At 38.5% G+C, this 25,346-nt stretch overlaps 1 protein-coding gene and 1 pseudogene across 1 annotated transcript in view; one reads left to right on the top strand and one right to left on the bottom strand.

Annotated features, from left to right (window-relative positions):
- Positions 1 to 25,346, top strand: part of C5 (complement C5) — a 73,781-nt gene that overhangs the window by 39,893 nt on the left and 8,542 nt on the right. The window contains exons 23-33 of the mRNA XM_016155932.2: positions 3,402 to 3,491; positions 4,555 to 4,767; positions 5,242 to 5,317; positions 7,801 to 7,960; positions 10,414 to 10,509; positions 11,893 to 12,064; positions 15,211 to 15,413; positions 16,746 to 16,898; positions 19,412 to 19,474; positions 20,557 to 20,638; positions 21,634 to 21,682. Of these exons, the coding sequence (XP_016011418.2) occupies positions 3,402 to 3,491; positions 4,555 to 4,767; positions 5,242 to 5,317; positions 7,801 to 7,960; positions 10,414 to 10,509; positions 11,893 to 12,064; positions 15,211 to 15,413; positions 16,746 to 16,898; positions 19,412 to 19,474; positions 20,557 to 20,638; positions 21,634 to 21,682 (1,357 nt within the window). The remainder of the gene's footprint in view (positions 1 to 3,401; positions 3,492 to 4,554; positions 4,768 to 5,241; positions 5,318 to 7,800; positions 7,961 to 10,413; positions 10,510 to 11,892; positions 12,065 to 15,210; positions 15,414 to 16,745; positions 16,899 to 19,411; positions 19,475 to 20,556; positions 20,639 to 21,633; positions 21,683 to 25,346) is intronic.
- On the bottom strand, positions 445 to 858 carry LOC107516311 (annotated as a pseudogene).

Genomic DNA, 25,346 nt, shown 5'->3' on the forward strand with positions numbered 1-25,346 from the left:
ACAAGATGGGAATGAATGATCTTTTATCTGGGAATAGATCTCTCCATCAAAACTCTTGGTTAAAAAAAAAAAAAACCTATGCCTCTTTTTAATCTTGTCATGTGACTTTTCTCCCTTATCATTTTACACAACTTAGATTAGGCAGCTTTGTTAATTTCTAGAGTGCTAAATAAGATAAAGCTGGTAATCAATTCTGTCCAGTTTATATCAGAGGTTGTATTAAATGCTTCTAATACTTTTATTTTGGAATCATTATGCCACAATGACACTTTTATAGAGTTCAGTTTAAAAAAAAAAAAAGCTGAGATATTTCTAGAAAAATAAATGGGCAATAATATTAGAAGAAATCTAAAAAAAAATCCATGAGTGAGAATGAGATATCAGAACAAATTATAAAGTAATAGTAATTAAAATTGTGTGACATCAATGTAAAAGAGACTAAATAAAAAGACTCAGTACTCAAAAGTAGCCCTAGTTCCTGCTTTCTCTCCCTGGCAAGCCCTTTTACCCTAACTTTTTTTTTTCTTTTTTAACCAAAACATTATTTGCGCGGCTAATCACTGAAATCCTTAAGATGAACTGGATGCTGCAATGGCTGCGCTTTTGGGTTTAGATGTTGTTCCTTCGTGGAATCCGTTCCTGAAACAGTGGTATACAATTTTTAGGCTCCTCATTCGACCAGTCCCGGGGGTATTTTGTCTTTTAGGCATTCCAGTTATGCTTTCTCTTCTACTCAGCAGGGTAGCCACATTTGCCACAGGTAGACTTCCGAAGGTGGTAGGCCCTAGAACCACAGCGGTGGCATAATGTGGGCATCTTATTGTGATGCTTTCTGAATGATGACATTCCCTTCGTCATCTTGTTTCTGTGATAGAGACCAAAGAGTCCCCTAACTCTTTTTGTATCTCAGATGCAGAGAGTTCAGCTCCTCAGACCCCTCACTTCCTGGCACACCATTATCATAGGATTGGGTCGCCCTTCTCATGTTTTATTTCCTTTTATTCCTGACCCCTACTCCCATTTCCCTTCCTCCAAATGCACCCACTCAAATATGCTTGCTTGATCTATATCTGTTAGTAGGGATGTAATGTTGGTTTCTACGTGCATATCTTTTTAACATATATAAAGTACTGTCCGATAGATCCTGTTCTATTTCTTAAGTTTTTAAGCTCAAAACTCTGTTTTAAAGAAATATCTCTATTGCTATATGTACATTTAATTCACTGCTTCTTAAATAGCATTTCAAAGTATATTCTACCACAGTTTTATTTAGCCATCCCCTAGTGACGGATTCCCTGCTACCATAAACAATACTGCAATGAACATCCTATGCATCTCCCCTAGTGAATTTATGTGAATATTTATGGGGTCTGTGTATCCAGGAGTGGTACTGCTGGGTCAAAGAGCATACATATATTGAATATCACATACTTCTGTCATACTGTTCTTCGTAATGGCTGTACCGTTTACACTTCTGCCAGTACCGCATGAGAGTTTCCATCTCTCCACATCCTCACCAACACTTGGTGTTACTCTCCTCTCTAGAACAACGTCACTTTTGAGAGGAAAAAATGATATTTTATTACTGTTTTAATTTAAAATCACTAATTACTAGTGATTTTAAACATTTCTTTAAATGGGTGTTGGCCGTTTGGGCTTCCCACCTGTAAACTGCTTATTCCTATCTTTTGTATGTTTTTCTATTTTTCATTTGTATTCGCTTGTCTGTTTATTTTTAATTTTGTCTCTGGTCTACTTCCTCATGCAATAATGAACCCTAGTGCATTTTGAACAGGAATAATTTATTCTAATAGAATCAAATTTATTACAATTTCATTTTACCATTATATATTTTGGGGGTAATCTTTAGAAGTATTTCTATACTCTTAGTTCACAAAGATATTTTATCCTATTGGTTTTATGGATTTAACTTTTAAGTGTCTTAATCTCTCTGGCATCTACCTTTATATGTGATGTCTTGATGAGTCTTTTATCATGATCTCTGACAAGAAGTAAAATTGACTTCTTAGTTTCACTTTCTCCTCTGTACCTTTACCCTTTACCATTTGGTAGCAGAGTTGATGCTGAGAATTGAAACAGTCAAAGGTAATGATGGGAAAAATGGTGGAGGATCAAATTAAGATGATTTTTAAACAACCTACTGTCATTAAGTGTCATATATAGAGCCTGAACTGTTTGCCACATTGTTTGTTTGCCTTATTTCTACCTTCACAAAAACTCTCTGAGGAAAATATTATTACCTCTATTTAACTATAGTGAGCAAACCGAGGCATAGAGAAGTTGTCTCTCCCAGTATCACACACAGAGTAAGCTCTCTTTGAACTCCATGCTTTTTCAACCATACCGCAAACCTCTTACTTAAATGTCTCCACTGAATTTTGTTTTAATATTATATCCTCAGCATTAGTCAAAGGTTAAAGAAGAAAGAAGTTACCTGAGGAATGTTCCTGTCTCTTCTGCAAAGCTATATGGCTTGTCCATGTCTCACTATTTTTTCAGCATGCGTGATGTGCCAGGGACCATGCCATGTGCTGGGAGTACAGTATTCAATAAGAAATGATTCCTGCCCTCACAGAGCTTTCGGAGCAGGCCAGTGGGAGGTAGAGTCTTCGTGGTGCCTACTATGGGCTCTGCAGTAAAATTTCTTGAGTCCAGATCACAGCTCCATCTATAGTAGCTCTGTGACCTTGAGCAATTTGCCTCAGTTTCCTCATCTATAAAAAAAAAAATAGACCTAGCATACAGGGGTGTTGTGAGGATCCAATGTAACAATGCATTTAAAGAGCTTAGCAAAGTCCTTGCTATTCTATCAGTAGACTGGTAAATATTATCATTTTTATGAAATAAGCTAATGATTACAGTAGAAAAAATGCTCTGATACAAGTATGCTAAAACTTTGTTATTGTGAGTAAAGAAAAAGTGTCTTCTGACTGAGAGGAGAAGGTGGAAAGAATTTCAGGGCATGTTTGCCAGTGGAGTTTATCTTCACATTTCCTTGACTAAGAAGTTACATGTTGGTTATTTTTAGATTTCAGTTTCAAGAACAATTGTTTCTCTTTGGACAAATGGCATGCGCCCTTTCACTGGTGAATAAGATTTATATAACCTTTTTATTTCCAATCTTGTAATGACCAAGGCAGTCTAGTCAGTAGAATCTCCAAGGAAGCTCATAGTCAAAGTTAATGCTTTATTTTTAAAGATTATATAAGCCTAGGGTTTGATAAAAATCCTCCATTGTTATTAATTTCCTTCTAAAATTTTAATAGTTATTATAAAAGAGCCTTTTTTTTTTTCAATTCCTTATATATTATAAATAGCCTGCAAGGGTCTTCCCTCAAGAACTCTGGGTAAATCCAATAATTATTTATTTTTTATTTTAGGTATCGTTAGCAGACAAAAGGAGTTCCCATACAGGGTACCATTAGATATGGTCCCCAAAACAAAAGTCAAAAGGATTGTGAGTGTAAAAGGTAAATTAACAAATGCCATTTTTATTTCTCATTTCACTTTGTGCTTCAGACAAAATCAAATATCTTTATGATAATTTTATTTCTTGTCCTCTTTACTCAGTAGCATATATAAATTCAACTCTGGGAATATTCTACCATTTAAATTCACACCTTCAAATCCCTGACCACTTTTCCGATTATCTTCTTCCACTGGTCTGATTTAAATGGAGATTCATTCTCCATGATGGAGGGTGGGGGCCGTCATTGGCCTAAAGACTTCTCTACAATGGAGGTGTAGCTGCTTCTAGACTCAAGGACTTTCCATGATCTTAGGGGCCAGTCCTGCTCCAGAGAATGCTTTATGAGTTGCAAATGGCCCCAAGAGAGCAGCACTGCTCTGCTAAAATACCAGTCCTAAAGGTCTTCTCTCCTCTACAGTACATTTACGGAAGTTGTGTCCTTAGTGGGTTTTCCTTGGTCTCCAGCCTTAACGATTCAATGACAAATTGTCAAAATAATAGAAGGTCCTGAATACATTTTATCTCAGAAAAAGTTCTGGAATCACAGAATCTTAGTACTAGAAAAGAACTTTTTAGTCAGAAGCAACCTTGTGGTTGTATATATAAGAAAGTGGTTTGCCCAGGATTGGACGATAAGTTACGGACAGAGCCCTGAAGCACTCACAGAGCATTCGCAGTTCAGACTCTTTGCTTTGCGGAAGCAACTGATTAACATGATTTACAATAGCTAAAGCTATCAGGTTGAATGGCAACTAATTTGCCATGTCTTCTATGCATTAATCCACCCACTGTATTACACCATTTTACCATTATATTACAACGGTATTTTTAAGCCTGCTTTTGCTGTTTCTTTTAAATCCATCTTCTTAATCAGATCTTTATTTTTAAATCTCCCCAGTTCTGAGAAGTAATTCAAAAAGGAAAGAATAAAGATGATTGCTCTTATCTCTATATAAAATTTATTGTCATTCAGAAGTTGATAGAAATTATTGTGTCTACTTTGAATTGTGTGTGTGTGTGTGTGTGTGTGTGTGTGTGTGTGTGTTTGCATGTGTGTGTTTCAGGACTACTTATGGGTGAAGTCATATCTGCAGTTCTGAGTCATGAAGGCATCGATATCCTTACCCACCTCCCCAAGGGGAATGCCGAGGCGGAATTGATGAGCGTCATCCCAGTATTCTATGTTTATCACTACCTTGAAGCAGGAAGTAATTGGAAAATTTTTTATCCTAACTCATTAACTAAAAAAGAGTACCTGAAGAAAAAAATAAAAGAAGGTAAAAAAAAAAATCTATTTCACATATTGTACATAAAAATCTTGTGTTTTAAAACTAATAGTTCAATTAATCTAATATTTAAGTTGTTATGAATTATACAAAAGCTTAATTGTAAAAGCATTTAACAATTCAGCAACAAAAAAATAATCATGAGATGGGCTTTACTATATGAATAAATACTATTTGCTGTTGCATTTCGGCTTAATTTACCAAAATGCCTGGATGAGAGACAAGACACCTGCATTCCAAATCTACAGCACTTCCTTCCTTCTTGAATGAGCTCAGAAGTTCTACTTGATAATTCCCAATTCAAATGATTCATATACTTCCTTTGAGAAGTTTAATGTTGGCCACAGAGCATATGCTTGCTGCCCAACACCAAAGGAAGTTTACCACTCCCAGGGGCTAATAAAAGCACTCTGAGTAGAAATGGAGGTCAGTGAAGCACTGTGTTCTCTTTCCGGTATCTTTTAGGGCTGACGAGCATCATGTCCTACAAAAATGATGACTATTCTTATAGCATGTGGAAAGGCGGACATGCTAGCACTTGGTAAGTAGAAGATTTTGACTTGCATTTTATATAGTAGCTGGTTAATTGCTAAAGAATAAGCCATAATGAAAACTTTACTTGTTTAGTTGTTCAGGCTAAAAGCCTAGTTGTCCTTCACTGCCCTCTTTCTCTGACAAGCCACATCTGATCGAGCAAATACTTTTAGCTGCACATTCAAAATATATCCTGAATTCGATTACTTCTCACCAACTCCACTGCACTATCCTGGTCCAAGCCATTCTCATCTCTCACCTGGATTATTGCAGCTAGCCTCCTTTGTCTGGTCTTTCAGCTTCAGCCCTGGCCCCATCTCAGTCTGTACTCAAAATAGCATCTGGAATGACGCTGTTAAAATGTAAGTTAGGTCAGCTATTCAAAATCACTCAGGAGCTTCCCATCTTACCAGGGTAAAAAGCAAAGTTCTTACTGTAATCTACAAGGCACTCCATGGTCTGGCCCCACCTCACCTCTCCGACTGTATCCGCTACTACTCTCTTTCATTCCACTCGAGCCTCACTGGCCTCCTTTCTGTTCCTTAAACTTGCCAGCCCTGCTTCTTCCTCAGGGCGTTTGCATTGACTGTTTCTTCTGTCAGGAATGCTCCCTCTCAAGCATCAATATGGCTCCCTCAGGTCTTTACCCTTAAGTTTCCTTCTCAATGAGGCCTCTGCTAATCATTCTATCTAAAATTGTACCCCATTCCCATCTCAAGACTTTATATATTTCTCCCCAATTTTCCTTTTCTCGTTAGAATGTATCACTAACATTCGTTCTGATCGTGCTTATTGTCTATCTATACACTAGAATATAAGTTCTACGTGGGCAGTTCTAAGTATATTTAGCACTTGGTACATACTTAGCACATAGTAGGTGCTCAATAAGCACTTATTTTATGAGGCATAATAACTTCCATAATTCTGATGGTTTGAGACAGGCTGAATTAATAAAATCCTCATGACAATCTATTTTCGAAAAATACTATCATGCTTTGACAAAATATTTAATAAAAACACAGTATGCCATATTTTTATAGGTTTTACTATATGAAACACTTTTAAAGAGTTTATAATATAGAATAATTGACTTTTAGATTATGCTCTTTAACTATTGAGAGTCTCCAGAATTTCATCTTTGACCCTCTTATTTTTTGTAATCTTTCCTTGTGCAATCTTACCTTTGCCTATGACTTCCATAACATCTACGCAGACGATGCCCTAATCAATCTCTCAAGGCCTAACTTTCTTAAGCTCCAGATTCACATTTCTGGGGTCTGGGAGCCAAAGGCCCTTCAAACACAATCCATGCCAATCTCATTCTTTCGTCTCTGTGTTTCCTTAATCAGTGCACAGCAATATTCTGTACTTCGTCCCTGCTGACCAAGGTTGACTCCTCCCTTTCTTTTTGTCTTTATATCCGATCAGTCACCAAATCTCACAGATTATACCTTAGAAGTGGGTCTAACCATGTGTGGATGGCACATTTTAAGACCCCTGGAGCATATCAACTAGAAGGTAACAACCAGGATGCAGGGGGTGGGTGTGGATCCAGACTGGAAACCACTGCAACAGAAGCTGGCAACTAAATGCCCGGAGAACAGAAATCCTCATGAGAAATGCCTCTCAGTAAACCTCTCAAGAGTTCTGGGTGGATGGTGTTCATCTAGAAACATAGAAGCGCTCATGTACTGTCCTAGACCCGACGCCACGAGTTCCTTGAGAGAAACATACATAGAATAAAATGGCCAGTACCTGAATACTTGCAAAAAAATGGTTTTTTGAGAAATACAGGAAAGAGACAGAAAGTAAATAATAATAATAATAATAATAATAATAATAATAATAATAAATCATTCATTTTAAAAAGAAGGAAAATGAAAACAAAATTTTAAAATGAGGGAGAAAGTCAAGTGGCCTGAGTCTCAAAGCCATCTGAGGAGCTGAAGAATGGGCAGCTCTAGGGCCACTGTGTGGGTGAGTGAACTTGAGGAAAGGAATGATGATGGTTCAAGAGGCATTGTGAGGCTTTTGAATTAGATCCTCTCTGATAGTCTTTGAGAGACATTAGTAGAGCCTGAAATTGCTTTTTGACTAAGTAATTATGATAATGAAAGCTTCCTTGTGAGGTGATGAGTCTTGCATCAATAGCATGGCTCCAGGGGACGCTGATAAACTCTCCCATAGATGTTATGGAAGGGAGTTCCATTTTTAATCATCAGGCATCAGTTTTTAGCTTTTGTGTGAACTGACTATGTCACAATTACAGAAGATGCGTGGTTCACATTTATTGACTGAACATTTTTAGAGATCTTCCTAAAATCTTGCCTTCTCTTGTAAAAGGGTGATAACTTACTTTGGAATTGAATGTTTTAAAATGTTATCTTCTTTTAAAGAATAAACACATACGAGCTAAGCAAAACACACTGTAAATTGAAAGCCAAAAGGGATTCAACATCTAATGTTTATTTATTTGATTTTGTCTTAAAGGTTTACAGCTTTTGCTTTAAGAGTACTGGGCCAAGTACATAAATATGTATCTCAGAGCCAAAATTCAATTTGTAATTCTTTAGCATGGCTGATTGAGCATTGTCAACAACCAAATGGATCTTTCAAGGAAAATTCCAATTATCAACCACTGAAATTACGGGTAAGGAAACCAAATGTACAGATTAACAATAGTTTCATTTAAAAATTTTTAGTTTCATTCTCATCTTATTTTAGGAGGATGAGAAGAGAGGGAAAAAAATCTATGTAATCCTGCAAGAAACTCTTCTCACATACAGGCAAAGAACTTGAAAGTTCTGCCCATACTGCTCTTCAGACCATCCAGTATAAAAGTTAGATAAGTGGTATCTTAGACATCTTGTAGAACAGGCATTGATGGTTCACAGGGAGCAAGTGGTAGGGAATCTCAGAACCACTAATCTGTCAATGTAACCTTAGTATGGAATCTGTACCTGAAGTTCAGAGCCATCTTACAGGTCAAGGCTGCAGTGTGTTGTCACAAAAGATAGAAGGAACCCTATCTGTACTCTATTAGAAAGAGAGATTGGGGCCAATTTATTGCAAAGTACAACACAGTGTTATTTGAGATACGCTTTTTTTTCACCCCCCAAACAACAGTTTATTTCTCACAGCTGTGGAGGCTGGAAGTCTAAGATCAAGGTGCCTGCAGGGTTGGTTTCCCCTGAGGCCTCTCTCTGTGGTTTGCACATGGATGTTCTCTTGCTGTCTCTTCCCATGGTCAATTTTCTGTGCTCATTTACTCGTGGTTACCTTTTGTGTGTCCTAATCTCCTCTTATGAGGACAAGAGTCAGATTGAAGTAGGACCTACCTTAAAACCTCATTTTAACTTAATTGCCTCTTTAAAGGCCAAATCTCAAATACAGTCATATTCTGAGGTATTGGGGGGTCAACATGCAAATTTTGAGGGAACACAATTCAGCCCATAGAGGCAGGATAAGCTCTGAGCCTCCATCAACCCCATTTCTGTCACCATCTCCCATCATCAGAGAAGTGGCCAAAATCAAAATATATCCCCTTCCTGACATGAAATATGCCTAGCACTGTGCTGAGCAAATAGTAGACAGACCTCTTTCCCTTTCCCTGTTTGTGTTTCTCGTGGTAAGTTTGGCAAGCCAGAGACAGGGCTATCTATGATCCATGACGGAGGGAAAATAATGCACAGTGGAACCACTAATCTGAGCCCTGAACGAGCCACTTCATTGCTCCTCTGAGTCTCTGGTCCCTAATGCATAACATGGAGAGAATGCCAGTTCCCTCGTTTATAGGATGTTGTGAGGATTGAACAAGGTAGCAGGTCTGAAAGTGCCTAAAAACAGTATGTGGCCCAGTCCTTGAGATATGTTTTCATAATAAAGTAATTTCAGTATCTCTCCAAGATATTGCTGCAGTATGTTCTATTCCTTAGAATGCTTTTTTAAGATTCAAGATTTATTGTTGTTGCTGTTTTGCCTACCCCAATCCAATCCCTTCCATGTCAGCTACAAGTGGCTCCCTGGCTAACAGGGGTCTCATAATTGTCCTCTGTCGGAATAATAGCAGATTAGGACTCCCACAAGAAATGGGGCAACTGATATCATTTAAGTACTATTTGAAAAGTAAAATACTATAACAATTTTTTTCTTAAGATATCCACCCATTCATCTATCTATCTACATTTATTCAACAGCCATTCACTGAGCACCTAATACATGCAAGGCCTTATTTTGTGCAGCATGGGGGAGGAAGAGTGGGAAGGGTGCGCCGGACAGTATCCCTGCTACAAAGGAGCTCACACACTGGTGGGGAAAGTAGGGTAAAAATACTAGCAACTCTAATTAAGATATAAGTGCATGTATTCATTCATTTGTTCAATAAATATTAATCGAATGTATACTAAGTGCTACATGGTAAAAACACAACAGTGAATAAAGCAGATGTGGTCACTGAGGCCACAGAGCTTATGATCTAGCAGAGAAGTCAGACATTGAGTAGATAATTTCAAGTGTGTAATACATGTTTAAAAAAGGGAAATATGATTTCATTGAAAGTAGGGGATTTTACCAAGATTGGAGGAGTTGAAAAAAATGAGTTGACCAGGCTCCTGGGAGCTAGAAAGGAAGGAGTCAGAAAGAGTGTTCCAAGTGGAGCCAACAGCACTGGTATTTTTGAAGTAGAGAGAGGATGGTTCTTTCAAAGATCTGGGACCATAACAGCTGGGGGTGAGTGGCACAAAATAAAACTGGAGAAGTAACTAGAGGTCACTTCATGGCATGTCTTATAAGGGTTGCATTAAGAGGAAAAAATACGGGAGAACAGTAGCAGAATAGTGCTTTGGACATTTTAACAAGGTCTTGAAGGAGGGGGAGAATATGAATGTGGTGAAGAGATATGAAACAGAGCTTCAGGGTGAGGGCGAGAAGGGCACATGAAGGCCTGAAGTCAGAAAGACTCAGAGCTTACTGAGAAATAGCAAGCACTCCAACTGGAATGCATGAAGAGAGAGGGATATTAAGCTCACAAGGAATATCAGAACCATATCATTTCCCTTTAAAGACACCATTTCACTCTCCTTTATAAATCTTGCTTATTTTCAGGGTAACTTGCCTGCTGAAGCCCAAGAGAACGCCTTATATCTTACAGCCTTTGCTGTGATTGGAATTAGAAAGGCTTTTGATATTTGCCCCCTGTTGGTAAGTAAGAGTTTCCTTTCTCCAATGCTCATCATCTATTTCTATACCACATACTGGGAGGTGGGGGAAAATAACTGTAATTCCAGAATCAAAGGATTTCAGAATTATAATAGATTTTGGTAACCACCTAATCCAACCCATTTGTTGACAATTGAGAAAAAACTGAGGCCTGTAAAACAGGTGAATTTAATTGTTCAGTTTCACAGACTACTGAATTATAGAGCCGGGACTAGAACTGATAACTTCTGACTGTGATGAGAGAACGACCTAGCACCCCTAGCTTCCTTCTCTTATCTGTGCCACATCTTACAATATGTGTATGACTCTTATCTATAGTTGAGGCGCTCTAATTTATGGAACTACTGAGGATACGTGATAGCATGTTCGCTTCTTTGGGTTGTGCTGTCTCATTTGCTTGGAAGCTGAGGAGAGAAAGGAGAGGATTCATGTTAAGTGAATCATCATTAAAAATTCCAGGAGGTAACGGAGATGATACTCTGATCTGAGATGCAACAGGTGCATGAGCTTAGGTTAAATACTCCTGCCTACAAATCAGAAGTAAATTAGACACGTCCTTCAAACCAGCATATAGAACAGAGATGGAAAAACCCAAGGAGATTTGTAGGACTTTAACCACAAAACAAAATAATGTTTTTTGTTTATTTTAAGAGAATTGTTATTTATACTTAACAAGACAAAATGACCAATGAGGACCAGTTTCCAGGGCCCTAAGGGACCAGTTGGCACTTAGCAGTACATGAGTAAGAGAAGGCGCCAGATGATATGTGAGCAGCATTGCATCAAACTTTCTCCTAACCACTTATCCAAAATAACTGTTTTAGTTATCTCAGGACAAAATAATTGAGACTATTTTTTCTAGGAATAAGAATCAAAAAGTGCTTTGGCAGCTTGGCTCTTTTTCCGTTATTTATGATTTTATTTAGTAAAATTCCTTTGAAAATATGAATCTGTCTCAGCTATTTGAACGACATGTCTCTTTTACTTCTGATTTGTGGGCAAGAGAATTTCAGCTAAGCTCAGGAATAATGAAAGCTGTGTCTATGCTTAGTGCTTCTTCCTAGAGGCTAGGTCTGACATGGGAAGCAGAAACTAAAGGAGAAAACCTCTAGAGGGAGATGAGAAATTTAGGGGCAAAAGGCTTGGCCTGACTGGACAATCTCGTTTTCACTTCTGGGATTACGCTCTGCTCATTCTCCTGGAAGGATTTGCTTCAGCGAGACACCATCCATTTCCATAAGGTTCTTTCTCTTTCCACCTTTTATTTTGTCTACTTTAGGATAGTGCCCCTCGGGTTAGTTCACATTAGATGGTAGGTTGATGCTTGACAAAGAACCTTAGGTATCTTCTGCCTTTGTTTTCCAGAAAATCGATACAGCTCTAACTAAAGCTGACACCTTTCTGCTTGAAAATACTCTCCCAGCCCAGAGCACCTTTACCCTGGCCATTGTCGCTTACGCTCTTTCTCTGGGAGATAAATCTCACCCACGGTTTCATTCCATTGTCTCAGCCCTGAAGAAGGAAGCTTCAGTTAAAGGTATGACTGTTTCCATACATTTTTCAGCAAACATTTACTAAGCATATAGAGTCTGCTAATTCTGGGAAGTGGGTGGTGGCATGCAAAGTTGAGTAAGACACAATCACTGCCTTCAAGGAATAAACCATCACAATACAACGTAATGAGTGCTGCCTTCATTTATTTATTCACTCAGCACATATTTATTCATCCCTAAATCCAACGAATATGTATTGCGTACTTCCTATGTACCAGGCACTGTTCGAGGCTCTGGGGATAAAGAAATAAGAAAAAAATCCAGGCCCCCATGAAACTCACAGTCTAATTTAGGAGAAACAAACACAATAAAGTAAAACATTGCGTATAGCGAATAGGTTTGTGATGACTAATATGAAAAACAATAAAGGAGGGAAAAGAGAAAGAGAGAGGTGGTGGGGTTGCAATTTTTGACAGGGTAGTCTGGTTTAAGCCTCACTGAGAAGATGGTATTTGAGTTGAAAGCTGAAGAAGGTGAGGAAGCAACCTGGCGGCTATCTAGAAGGGCGCTCCTAGTAGAGAAAAAGCACGTGCAAATGCCTGAGGCAGGAGCATGGCTGGTTCTCCAAGAATGTCAGGAAGGCCAGGACGGTTGGAGAAGAGTGAGATGAGAGATAGAAAATGAGGCCAGAGAAGGAAAGAGTCAAGTAGGGCTTTGGAGATCATTATAGGAGCTCTACAAGACTCCTGTATACAGTTACACAATGTACAAAGCACTCAAGCAAGCCAGTGAATTGAGACTGAAATCCAGCCAGTGCTTCCCTTCCTCAGCTATGTGCCATGGTTTGGGCCTGCTTCCACCCAGAAGAAGGGGCACCTGTGTCTCATTCACATAAAAGTGCTGTGAGGGCCAGTAGGAGTCCTAGACCTTTAACTTCCATTTCAAGTAAGAAGGGAAGGCATTGGAGGATTTTTCACAGAGGAGTGCATGACTTGGCTCATATTGTACAAGCTTGGCTATAAAGGTGTAAATTTCATTTTGAAGAATAAACATACTTCTTCCAATAAGTCAAGAATAGAAAAATAGAGACTAGCAGTAGTCATTGGCCAATATGCCTATACCAGCACGAGCATGGTTGGGCACTTCTGAGCTCTCTCTTGGCGTTTTCCAAAAATTTAATAAATCTTTTGTAGATAGTTTATAACCATCTACAAAATTTGACTTCTGTCATTATTTTAAAATGACTGAATCTTAACATATATCTCAAAACCACTTATATTACACTTGTACTAACACGAAAGAAATATCTTGAGTATTTTATGGGTCATAAAATCATAGAATTTAAGAGCTAGAAAATGAATTAATTCAAATAAAGTTTGAGCTGGAAGTATCTTTAATAACCAGATCTTTCATTTAAATACAGCAAATTTGAAAGGGAGGGAAAATATCTTGTTCAAAATCATGCAAATAATGGAATCCTGAATTTTAAACTGACACATCAAAATTTCTACCAATTTTCAAAAATGATTTCCAAATATGCTTTACTGTACTTTTCAAATAATTTGTTTGAAAAAGGATTTGAGATGGCAGGTTTAAATTTCTAGAACAATAACAAACAAATATAATTGAGATCCTATTTTATGAAAAGTGCTGCATGTGGGAAATTATCTTTAGTGCTTTAAATTGGAAGCAGATAATAAAAGGCTGAAATAAAGCTTTGGATGTGATCTCACAATTTCTGGGATGTATATTTTTTCTGTCAAGGAAAAAAGTTCTCCAATTTATCTTATAGTGTTAATAATAATAATAAGCCCTTTATATGTGCATGGTGCTTTCTGGTTTATAAAAATGTTTACATTTAGTATCTCACTTGAGTTTCACTGCAAGGTAGAACATACTAACTACACTTAAAGTATTAGGAAACTGAGTCCCATAGAACTAAAGAGCTTGTTCAAGTGACATGGTCAGTTAGTAGTACAGACGAGAACCTGAGTATACTAATTCCCAGTTTCTTGTACTTTCCGCTCTACTATACTATTTCTCCCTAGTACATGCAGTGCGATATTGTGTTTTATAAAAAAATTTTTTTAATAAATATATTTAATGTTTATATAAATACTAAATATTTATACAAATGTATATTTAGATAACTAACTATATTCCTCATATGCATTTGGTCTTCGTCTATGGTTCCTGACTCACAGCTCCCCCAACCCTTGGAATTTCCTAAGTGTTGAGAGCAATAAAGGTGTCTTTTATTAATGAGGTGACTTTTGGAAAGCCCTTAGGCAACCTAAGGATGGGGGCTAGTTGCCAGGGAACCAACCATATGATTAGAGGGTTGAAACTTTTAGTACCTGTCCCCCACTAACTCCCAGGAAGGGGAGAGGAGCTGGAGGCTGAATCAATCACCAATGACCAATGATTTAGTCTATTATGATTATGTAATGAAGCCTTTGTAAAATCCCAAAAGGACCAGATTCTGGGAGCCTCCAGGTTGGTGAAAATGTGGAGATTTGGGGAGAGAGGCAGAGTGACACAACCAGAGAGGGCAAGGAAACTCCGTGCCCTTTCCCCATGCTTTACTCTGGGCATTTCTTCCATCTGGCTCTTCCTGAGTTATATCCTTTTATAATAAACCAGTGATCTAGTAAGTAAAATGTTTTTCTGAGTTCTGTAAGCTACTTAAGCAAATTAATAAAACCCGAGGAAGGGGTCTTCGGAACTTTTGATTTATAAACCATTAGTCAGAAGTACAACCAGAATTTGAGACTGGCATTTGAAGTAGGCCGGGGCTTGGCATAGTCTTGTAGGACTGAACCCTTAACCTGTGGAATCTGATGCTATCTCTGGCATCAGAGTGTCAGAATTAAGTTGAATTCCCAGACACCCTGCAGGTGTGTTGTGAGGGGAAGCCCTTCCCACATTGGAAATTGAGTCTCAGAACCATCCTCTGCTACCAAAGAGGTGGGCTTCCCATGTTAACCTTTTTAAATAAAAACAAGTAGCACTGTAATAAGGAATCTTGTTTTGTATTGATCACCTTGAGGAAGTTCTTTTTACAAAAGAATAAGAGACTGCCGGAAACCAGAAGGCCACTACCAGAAGAAACTACTAGAATCCTGCTAGAATTGCTATGTTAAATTCACATTTTTACTCATATTTATCAATGTGGTTTGTTGATGTTCAGGTAGTCGACCAGTTTATCGTTTTTGGAAAGATGATCAACAGAATGATAGCCCTGCACCTAACACTGGTACAGCACATATGGTGGAAACCACTGCCTATGCTTTGCTCACCTTTCTAAACTTGAAAGAGATAAATTATGTTAACCCGATCATTAAATGGCTATCTGAAGAGCAGAGATATGGAGGTGGCTTTTATTCGACTCAGGTAATGTTTCTTTGCCTTGTTTTATCCTCCCGAAAACATTTTTGCTGCCTCACTCACCACATATTCCACATTCATTCTGGCATGCCTTAGATAGGAAGAAAATGGGTGAAATTGAAGGACTCTCAGAGGCTACCTGCATTGACACCCACCTTATATGGAGGGGCAAGTCAGCCCTGGGACGTTCGTTCAGGGAGTTAGTGGCCAAGCCAAAATCAAAACACAGTTCATCTAACTCTAATTCCAGCACTTCCTTCATGATTCTTAGTGACCATGAAGGGCTAGTAAGGTTATCAACAAGTATGTCACATCCTATATAGTAGACAGTGGCTGCCATGTAGACAAACGTACTGAGGTTCTTTCCCCCAAAACAAATAAAAAGTGAGAGAAATACCAATGTAAACTCATTTGAATATTGTATATTTTATGTAGTTGTATAATATACATCTATATTCAACTTTAGTTCAGATGTTAATATCTTCCCTGTTCCTGGTTGTTTGGACATGACAGAGCATGTGAAAATGTACATAAAATTTAGAGGTGAGGGTCCTTCAGGATTACTTTAGTGATTATCTTATCCTTAGAGGTCAAAGGATTTCATCTTGGGTAAATCTATAGCCTTAGTAGGAAATAGTGACCTATTGATTAGTATTGGCTGCAAAGGACATGAGCAGATGGGGTAGCCATGTATTTGACATCTCTGATGTGGTCCCATTTCTTGATTTTATAGATGAGAAAGACAAGCCAGAAAAATTAAGTTCATTTATTTATTCCTTCAACAAATACTTGTTGAATAGCTACCTATGAAATGTAATGGATTCAAGGAAAGATATACTACTTGCCCCCATGACTCTTATATGACAGTGGGGAAGGTCAACAAGAAACTATACATAAAAGTATTACAAATTGAGGTGATCGCTCTAAAGGGCAGAGGGGAACCTTAAACAAGGGAAAGGGGGGAGCTTGTTTATGGCCTCGCTGTGGGGATATTCAAGCTGAAACCTAAGGATGAGAAGGAGATAGTCATGCAAGGAGTTAGGGTCATTCTGCAAAGAGTGACTAGCCTGAGGTCACATGCTCAGGATTATGGAGAACCCGGACATGAAGCCACATGTCCTTCCTGTCCCTGCTAAGAACAGCATCCTAATCGTTGAGGGAGAGAACTTCCTTCCACCTCCACAGGAGGGCCCTTAACCAGTTTTACTCAGCCAGCTGGAGTTTCGTCTCCAGTTGATGTGGAGTTTCATCCCCACCTATTCATAAGGAAGGGTATTTGTAAACAGAGAGCATATAAACAAGCTAAACTTATTTTTGTGCCTTGCCAATTGTTAATAGGATACAATTAATGCCATCGAGGGCCTGACAGAATATTCACTCCTGATTAAACAACTTCACTTGAATATGGATATCAATGTTTCTTACAAGCGTAAAGGCAACCTCTACCAATATAAGATAACAGAGACGAATTTCCTTGGGAGGCCAGTAGAGGTAAATGAAAGATGTTTTATAATATTTTATAATTTGATGGGACCTTTGAAATCATCTGTTCCACACTTATTTTACAAATGTATCTATTTACTACTTAAACATGTAATGAGTGCCTACTGTGTCCTAGCAGGTGTGCCTGCTATGTCCTGGGCACTGCGAATTCAAAAGTAAAGCACAAAGAACCTGTGTGTATATGGGGTAGGTGTGGGGGAGACAGTTATTTAACAGACAATGAAAAATAAGAGCTTTGATAAATACATAAAAAGACAGAGAGGGGCCTCCTGAGCCAGGCTGAGAGGTGGGAAGAGTTTGTCAAAGATGTCCAGGTGGGCGGGTTAAATCTGGAAGAATTAGAGGATTTAGCCAGGTAAACAAAAAGGAAGAAAAGGAAGAACATTCCAGACTTGAAAGACAGCGAGCACAAAGGTAAGGCAGTAGGATGAGAGAGAAGACACATTTGGGAGTCTGCTGGTGGTTCCACCTGGTCCGGTCGCACATGCAGACTGTGGCCAAATTGGAATTGACCTCTAGGTTCCCCAGCAACTTGTCCCATGTCCTTTGCTACTACTGGGTTTTTAAAAATAAAAATCTTGATGGCCTATGAGAATTTCCTAAAGGAAAGGACAGGTGGAAAAACTTAAGTTCCATATCAGTAATAGTGTACAGGTGCTGAACGTTATTTTAAGATTATTGGATTATTTTAAGGTATATTTAAATGGACAAATCACTGAACATAGTTCTTATTGTTCATATTCTCCCCAAATCCATGTTTCTGAAAGTAAATAGGCATGGGAAATAAAATTTACTGTAAAAATTGCAAACTAGTGATCTAGAGTGTGTGTGTGTGTGTGTGTGTGTGTGTGTGTATAACAGAGAGATGGATGGATATAAATATAGATGTAGATACAGACATAGACATATTCTAACATTTAAAAATTCAGAGATGTTAAAAACCCAATTCCCAAATCCTCTTGAAAAACCAAAGATCTGGCAATAGGGTGCTGGTAGTAGCATTCGCTCTGCAATTTGTCACAGTGCCTACCAGTCATGTGACATATGTAGATGCACTTTTATGTTTGCTTTGTGCCTGGGCCTTTGTGTTTGTGGCCCCCAGTTCGGAAACATGTCTCCTGTCCTTTGGGAGCATTTAGAGTTCTCCAGACATTCATATTCTGAGTCAAGGGTCTAAGCTCTAAAGAGGATCTTTGACCTAAAAAGCGTGGAAGACCACCATTTGAGGTAGCTGGAGTCATTCTTCTCTTACAGGAGTGATCCTGTAAGGGGTCTCTTGTCATCTTAAAATAATTTAAACCTCAGCTCATGATGCTGCCTTCATGTGAAACCCAGATTGTTTTTATATAGTTTGGAATTCTCTACTCCAGCATTTCCTGAAATGTGTTACACAAAAAAATGTTTGGTGGGAAACTGTAGTTTAAATGACATTAAACAAATTCTTTAGTGCTGGATTCCCTTGTCTTTAACATGTATGTTACTAAGTGGGATAACTCTAGGGAAGATTGGACAATAGGCAGAGTGGAGTGTACGTTTGACAAACTTATTTGTCACTTATTCGTCCACAGAACCCTTCTCTCATACAGTATCCCGATGTACTGGCTTTCTAGTAAATATTGCTGTATTCCATCAGGGAGAACAAGAAAGTTGGCCTGTTAACCGACATTTAGTAAAATTTGGGGGAAGGGACAACCTTTCATGCATACCAAATCCCTTTTGCTCTAGTGTACCAGGGGAAGAGTAGGCTGCAACCTAGGAGTAAGAGAAGAACCAACTTGTTAGGCCTCTTGCTCAAAATGATCTCTCTCATGCTTTCTGCAAATTAGAGAGCACTTGTATGATGGATTTTCTCTGGAAGGGAGAATTAACTCAGTTCATGCATTCACTCTCCTCCTAGCAGAGTGAAAAGAAGGGCAACTGCACCTAAGAGTTTGGCAGGCTTTGATGAGGTGCTAAGGCGTTTGGGTGGGGTGCCACCAGTTCGATAAACAGAGACCAGTGCAAGCAGAGAAAACAAGCCATTAGGAGGTGGAAGAGGTGCAGAGCAGAAGGTGGGAGGGGCAAAGATAGATCGCACTCGCTTTAGAGTTACACTGAGGTTTCCTATACTTGCTAATGAAAAGGATCTCCTGTGGCACATAGGATGCTGATACCCACGCTAGGCACTGAAGTAGTTGGCAAAAGGAAAAGAAATGATGATCCAGTTTACCATAACCATATATGAATGAAGACGTAACCAAAAGTGACTTCTGACATGTTGGTTTTGCTGGTTTACTTAGGAGATTTCAGATATCTTATTTAACATGTAGAAGGGAAAGAAAATTCCGGTATTTTTTTACTGCCTACTATGTGCATAGGATCTTCAATGTTTTATCCATTTAATCTCACAAGAGCTCTGAGAACAGAGGCCGGCAAGTGTCAGCCCACTCTTTTCATTGCTCTCTCCTTCCCTCCCTATAAAATAATAAAACAAAGCATGGTTTCTCCATCCACCTTTCCAGGCATCTCTCAGTGATGACCTTGTTGTCAGTACTGGATATAGCAGTGGCTTGGCTACAGTGCATGTAAGTATTTTATTGAAAGCAACTTAATTGGGAGTTGTGTCTGCTTGTGCCACATAACATTAAAAAAGTAGGGACTTTGCCACAAAGTTACAGAAATCTGGGCTTTGGTAACTATGACCAAAGTGGGATTCATTTATCTAATTCTTTCTAGCTATCCTGGTAGCTGTCCACACAAATTCTTTTTGAAAATGGCTATTTTTAAACCTTATATGTATATAGTCTGTATATTTGTGGAAATTACATATGTAACTTAATTATATATGTATATATGTGATTTTATGGTTATATACATATGACATGTGTGTACACATGCACACACATAGATACATGTATTCTCTGATTAGTAACATAGTCACATCTCATTCATCCAGCATTATTGGGCATAGATGTATGTATGTAAGAGCTAAGGTTTATTTTATTTTAGCTATAGACTGAATGGACATACATAGAGAGCTTAGAAAAACTTGCAGCTAAATGGCTTAAATAAAATGAACCATGTGTTCTGAGCATAAATTAACATTCTGTGGATGATTTTAATTATGCTCTTTTTAGCACATTTATTCCTTCAAAGACTGATTATAAAATACATTAAAAGATACGTAGGATGGATTGTCCACTTTTCTGTCACTTCTAGTTGCTCTCAGTATACCTATTTCTGGCAGCACCCCTATCACATCCATACATACCCATAATTTGTTGTTTACCAGGGAGGTGTTGGGCTGGGAGAAAACTACACTGTCTTGTGGTGGTGTGTGTAAAATTAGAGGGTACACACTCAACGACGAGAATCTTAGGAACTTTCCCGTAGAGTGAGGTGCTCAGATTCAACTACATGGAATTTGGACCAAGGTACTGTCTAACTAAGGGTCAGTTTTTGCTTACTTTGGGCTGTTCAGTTATGTTTCATGTTGTGGAGTTTGCCCAAAGTCCAGCTGCTGGGAAAATTGGTTTTGAATGTACGGCATTTGCACTGGATTTTGAAAATGATACTTCAAGCATCCCATCTGCGGCAGCATTACTGCTGTAATACCTTTTCTACTTTCCCGTTTTAAATAAAATCTTATTTACTTTTCTCAATGTAGATAGCTACTGTGGTTCACAAAATTAGTATCTCTGAGGAAGTTTGCAACTTTCATCTGAAAATCGAAGCCCAGGAAGTTGAAGGTAAGACAGCCTAGTTTACGCTGTAATTTTGGCTAAGCATAAAGAATGTCAGAAAACTTCACCTGTTAGAAAAATGTGTTTGCTCGAAAATCAAAATTTCTTAATCAAATTCTTATACCAGAGTAAGCATTATTGCCATTTCTTGTAATAGAGGCAACTCTTTAATAATAGTTGAAAACCAATATTGAGTGACTTAATAACTAAGCTAAAGGTATGCACTATCGATCAAGAAATCCTTCTGACTAACAAGTTTACTTTTAAATAATGTAACTAGTTGTAAAGCACCAGAATGGTCTGATTCGGAACCTTAAGTTTCTGTTACTTTTGCATCAGTGTCCCATTCTAAGACCCCGAATTTCCCTATCACCCTGTTGGATTCCACCCGTTACCTTTTCTGTATTCCAAGGGTTCTGACAGACGTACATTTCTCTGCCTCCATCTTTAACTTGGTCTCTCCGGTACTCATGGGCTTTTATTCATGTGCTGTTTTTATTTTCTACCTGTGGCCTTCACATGCCTCTCTGGTAGGTGGGTTGTTTCCTCCCAGTCCAAAAGCGAGTCCACACGCACACTCCAGTCCTCCTCTAACCATGGCCCCAGGGGCAGGGTGAGTGCTGCTCCTCTGCCCTGGTGGCTTCTCAGAGGCCTGTTCCTACTGCAAATATTCCAGTGAATCCAGGCATCTGCTCTTCCTCCCTACAACCTCCCCCAAACATGTTACTGACACGTATTTACCTTAAATGACTCCTTCCTTAAATTATAAGTTCTTTGAGAGCAGTGAATTGTTCTAATGATTTAAAGACTCACCAGTACTGTCAGTAGCCATGAATTTTCATTAAAATCACCAAAAGTGACAACTGCCAAACCACAAATAATTTTTAAGTGTGTTCAGAGACCTGCTCATTAATGGTTCTGTTCTGACAGTTTCTAAAACATTTAAAAATGACTTACTCTTCTTCTCGTTTGTGTGCTTGTTTGTTCGTTGTGTGTCCTAGCATCCAGCTACAGTGATACGGAATACAAGCGCATAGTAGCGTGTGCCAGGTGAGCAATTTCCACAGAGGGGAGTGTAGACTTCAAGGTCTCACTTTTGCTATTATATTATTTATATCTTTTTTGAATTTTAACATGGCCAGAAGATGCAAAGCTGTTCACTTTTTAAAATGGAGAACATAACAAGTATTCTTAAATAGCTACTGACTATCCAGAAGAGCTTTGTTTTGGCTCATTTGTAGCTTCCCTCTTGTTTTTAGCTTTCTTCTAATTCAAACACCATAATATTAATTTTCTCCTGTCTTTTAAAAAGCTAGAGATGTGATATGAGTATCAGGAAAAGAAAGAACTAAAAAGATTCTCTCATAAGCAGCTCCTACTCTCTTACTTAGAAAGATCACATTTGCCCAGCAGAATCTCTGGCCAGTATCAGCCAGTGGTTCTCAACTCAGGCTTCGACTAGGTCAACTGGAGAGCTTTTAGCACTTTCAAAATTCCAGCCTCACCTCCAGAGGTAATTCTAATGGTAGCGAGGGTTGAGAACCACTGATGCTGCATCCTCTGCAAACCAACTCCAGAGGCCTAAATTGACCACTGTAGTCATTTTCTATTGCTGCTAAGTAATAACTTAAACAAATTTAATACTTAAAACAACTCAAACTTGTTATTTTACAGTTCTGGAGTTTAGAAGTCCTAAAATCAAAGTGTCATCAGGGTACATTTCTTTCGGAGGCTCTACGGGAGAATCTTTGCCTCCTCCAGATCCTAGAGGTCCCCTGCATTCTTTGGCTTTTGGCCCTTGCCTCCATCTTCAAAGCCAGCAGTGCAACATCTTCCAGTCTCTCTCACTGACTCTGCCGCCTGCTTCCATCATCACATCTCCTTCTCTGACTCTCCTGCTTCTTTACTTTATAAAGACCCTTGTGATTACATTGGGGTCACTCAGATAATTCAAAATAATCTTCCTATTTCAAGATCTTTATCGTAGTCACATCTGCAAGTGCCTTTTGCTATGTAAGGTAACAGATTCACAAGCTCAGGAGATCAGGACATGGACATCTTTGGGGGCCATTGTTCTGCTTACCACCCCCAAAATTCTAATATGTTTATGAAAATATAGGGTTTTGAAAATATGTATATATTTCTTAGCGATCTCAGAGTGAATCACTGGCAGAGCCAGGACAAGAACACAGGCTTCTTCCCTCTCCTCTCCATCCCCACTTGGTACCTTCTGTTATGTTCTGTTTCCTTAACTCCTCCTATTCTCAATAACAGTGATTTCTGTGGTTGGTATGTTGCTGTTTTTACTTATAATCACACTTGATGTCAGAGCACTCAAAATGGATAATTAAGAAATCCCATAGAGTTGTGTCATAGATTAGAGCTGAAAAGGACTTTAGGGATGGTACAGTAACCCCCTTATTTTAGAAACAAAGGAACTGAGACCTGAAAAGGTAAAGTAACAAGCCGAGTTGTCACAAAGTTAGAGGCAGAGCTAAGGCCTCAAGCCCCAGACTCTGACACCTAGTCTAGTGTCTAAACTACCTCCTTTAATCAGTGTAATCTGAGACCGGTAACCTCAGGAACAACACATTGTTTCTCACATCCTCCTTCCCAGCTATTTCCCAGCCATTTCCCAGCTTTGTTCATGGTCCCAGCCCAGTCACTCTCAGGACTTTTTCACAGCAATCCTTCCTTCCTTCCTTGGCCAATTTCTGCAATCTGTTCCCCTTCACACACCCTTCCTTAATTCCCTGATGTTCTCTCCATTAAGGTCACCCTTTCCCAGGCAGATTTCTTCTTCCTAACTGCCATTCCTACTCTCTCTTCTGGGGGAAAAGGTATGATCACAGTTGTCTTTAAATCCATAACACTTGTCCCAGGGAAGTATGAGCAAACTTGTCCTGGGCAGAGCTAAAATCAGTGTTCACGACCCTACAAGGAGACACCTGGAGTGGGCATAAGAAGGGCTCTCTGATAGTGGAGTTGGACACCTGTGGGGCAGCCTCTGCCATGAAGCACTCAAGTGACCTTCAGCCAATCAGCTTCCTTCTCTAGGCCTCTTCTCTAAAGCAAGGATTTTGGACAATCTGATCTCAAAATGTCTTTTAGTTCTAATGTTTCACGACTCTTCTGTACATAAGAAGACTCTCATCAAAAACTCATTCATTTGATTTCATTGACAGGAGGTCTAATTCTAGATCATTAATACACAAAAGAAAGCAAATAGAGATGTAATGTTGAATATTCTATCCTTGGGTTTTTACAAATTGGGGACAGAAAGTTCAAAAAAGCCAGGTGGAATATGCTTTTGGCTCTGGGATGCTGAAGTTAGGTTGGAAAAATTACAAAAGTAACTGTGTAGTACTTATTCATGTGAGAAATTCTTTGCCTTCAAATATTCTCATTCTTGATTTTAAAAATGCCAGCACACAATTTCTGTGTTCAGAGGATCTCTTTTGTGTATTTAGCTTTTTAAAACATCTCTGTTGGATTCATAAGAAAAGGAAAAAGGATTTTATTTCTCTCCTCTCAAACAAAATGCCTTTGGGAAAGAGTGCTGCCTTTGGCAGCAGGCAAAGGACTTCTTGAAAGGAAGGTTTCTGTTCTGTAGTTGAAACAGTCACCATGGCAACCAGTCATCAAGGCTCCAGCAACTTTTCATAGACACTTTCCACTCAGGAGGCCCTTTTCCCTCCTGTTGACAGAGTATTTGCATCTGTGAGCAAGAGTTCTCTGCTTCTGGGGACACTCACCCGTTCAATTAGGGAAATGTCCAGATGTCAGATTACAGTTCCAAGTTGCTTTATATTCTGTTCTAAATTGTTAATCTGGTGAAGAAAGGAGTTAAATTTTTATAAGCCAGGAATTTTATAATATTTTAAATTATTATGATAAATATTACACCTAAAACTTTGAATAAGGTCTGCTCTATATATGCTCTATAAAGTATGATTGGGGAAAAGAGAGCCTTTGCCGACTCACTAATTCAAATAATACTTCCCATTTCACTAATATTTATTTCTTTAGGTAAGATCAATTCATTTTTCCCCTATGAGCTTGTTTTTTTAGTTTCTTCATTTAATCCTGACTGTTCTTCCAAGCTTCACTCTCAAATGTCCAGCTGCCTCTGAAGCATTTTGAGATGAAGCTAGGACCACACTCACCGAGCCCCTGTTCTTAGGCCCTGACCCACCAACTTGTCCCTTTTTAAGTTTTCTAATCTGCTTAATGGTGACATGAAGCCTCTGTCACTCAAAATGAAGGCTTGGAATTATAAATATAAATTTAAACACAACTTTATACTTTTTCACAGTTAATTTTATAAATAAGAAAATGAGCTCTAAAAGGGGAAAATAATTTGTGGAACTCTCTAAGAAGAACTGGAATAAAACCCAAGTTTCCTGAATCTCCGTTTCACTATCCTTTCTCTCTTACCAGAAACAAATGAAAAAAACCACCAAATCTCCCATTTCACCCTCTTTGCTTTATTCCTTAGCTTCTCCTCAAGCACAACTCCTAGATAAATGATAGTCCTTAAAACATATTTTTAAAAATAAAGTATCTATTATGGAAAATCTAGAAAATAGAGAAAAGCATGGAAAAGAAACAAGATAATCACTTATAATCTCACCATCTAAAGAAAGTGGCTGCTAATATTTTAGTGTATTTCCTTCTAGTCTTTTCCTGAACATGCTTAATGAGTCTCTTTCCA

Source organism: Rousettus aegyptiacus, unplaced genomic scaffold (assembly GCF_014176215.1).
Source record: "Rousettus aegyptiacus isolate mRouAeg1 unplaced genomic scaffold, mRouAeg1.p scaffold_m13_p_3, whole genome shotgun sequence".
Lineage (NCBI taxonomy): Eukaryota > Metazoa > Chordata > Mammalia > Chiroptera > Pteropodidae > Rousettus > Rousettus aegyptiacus.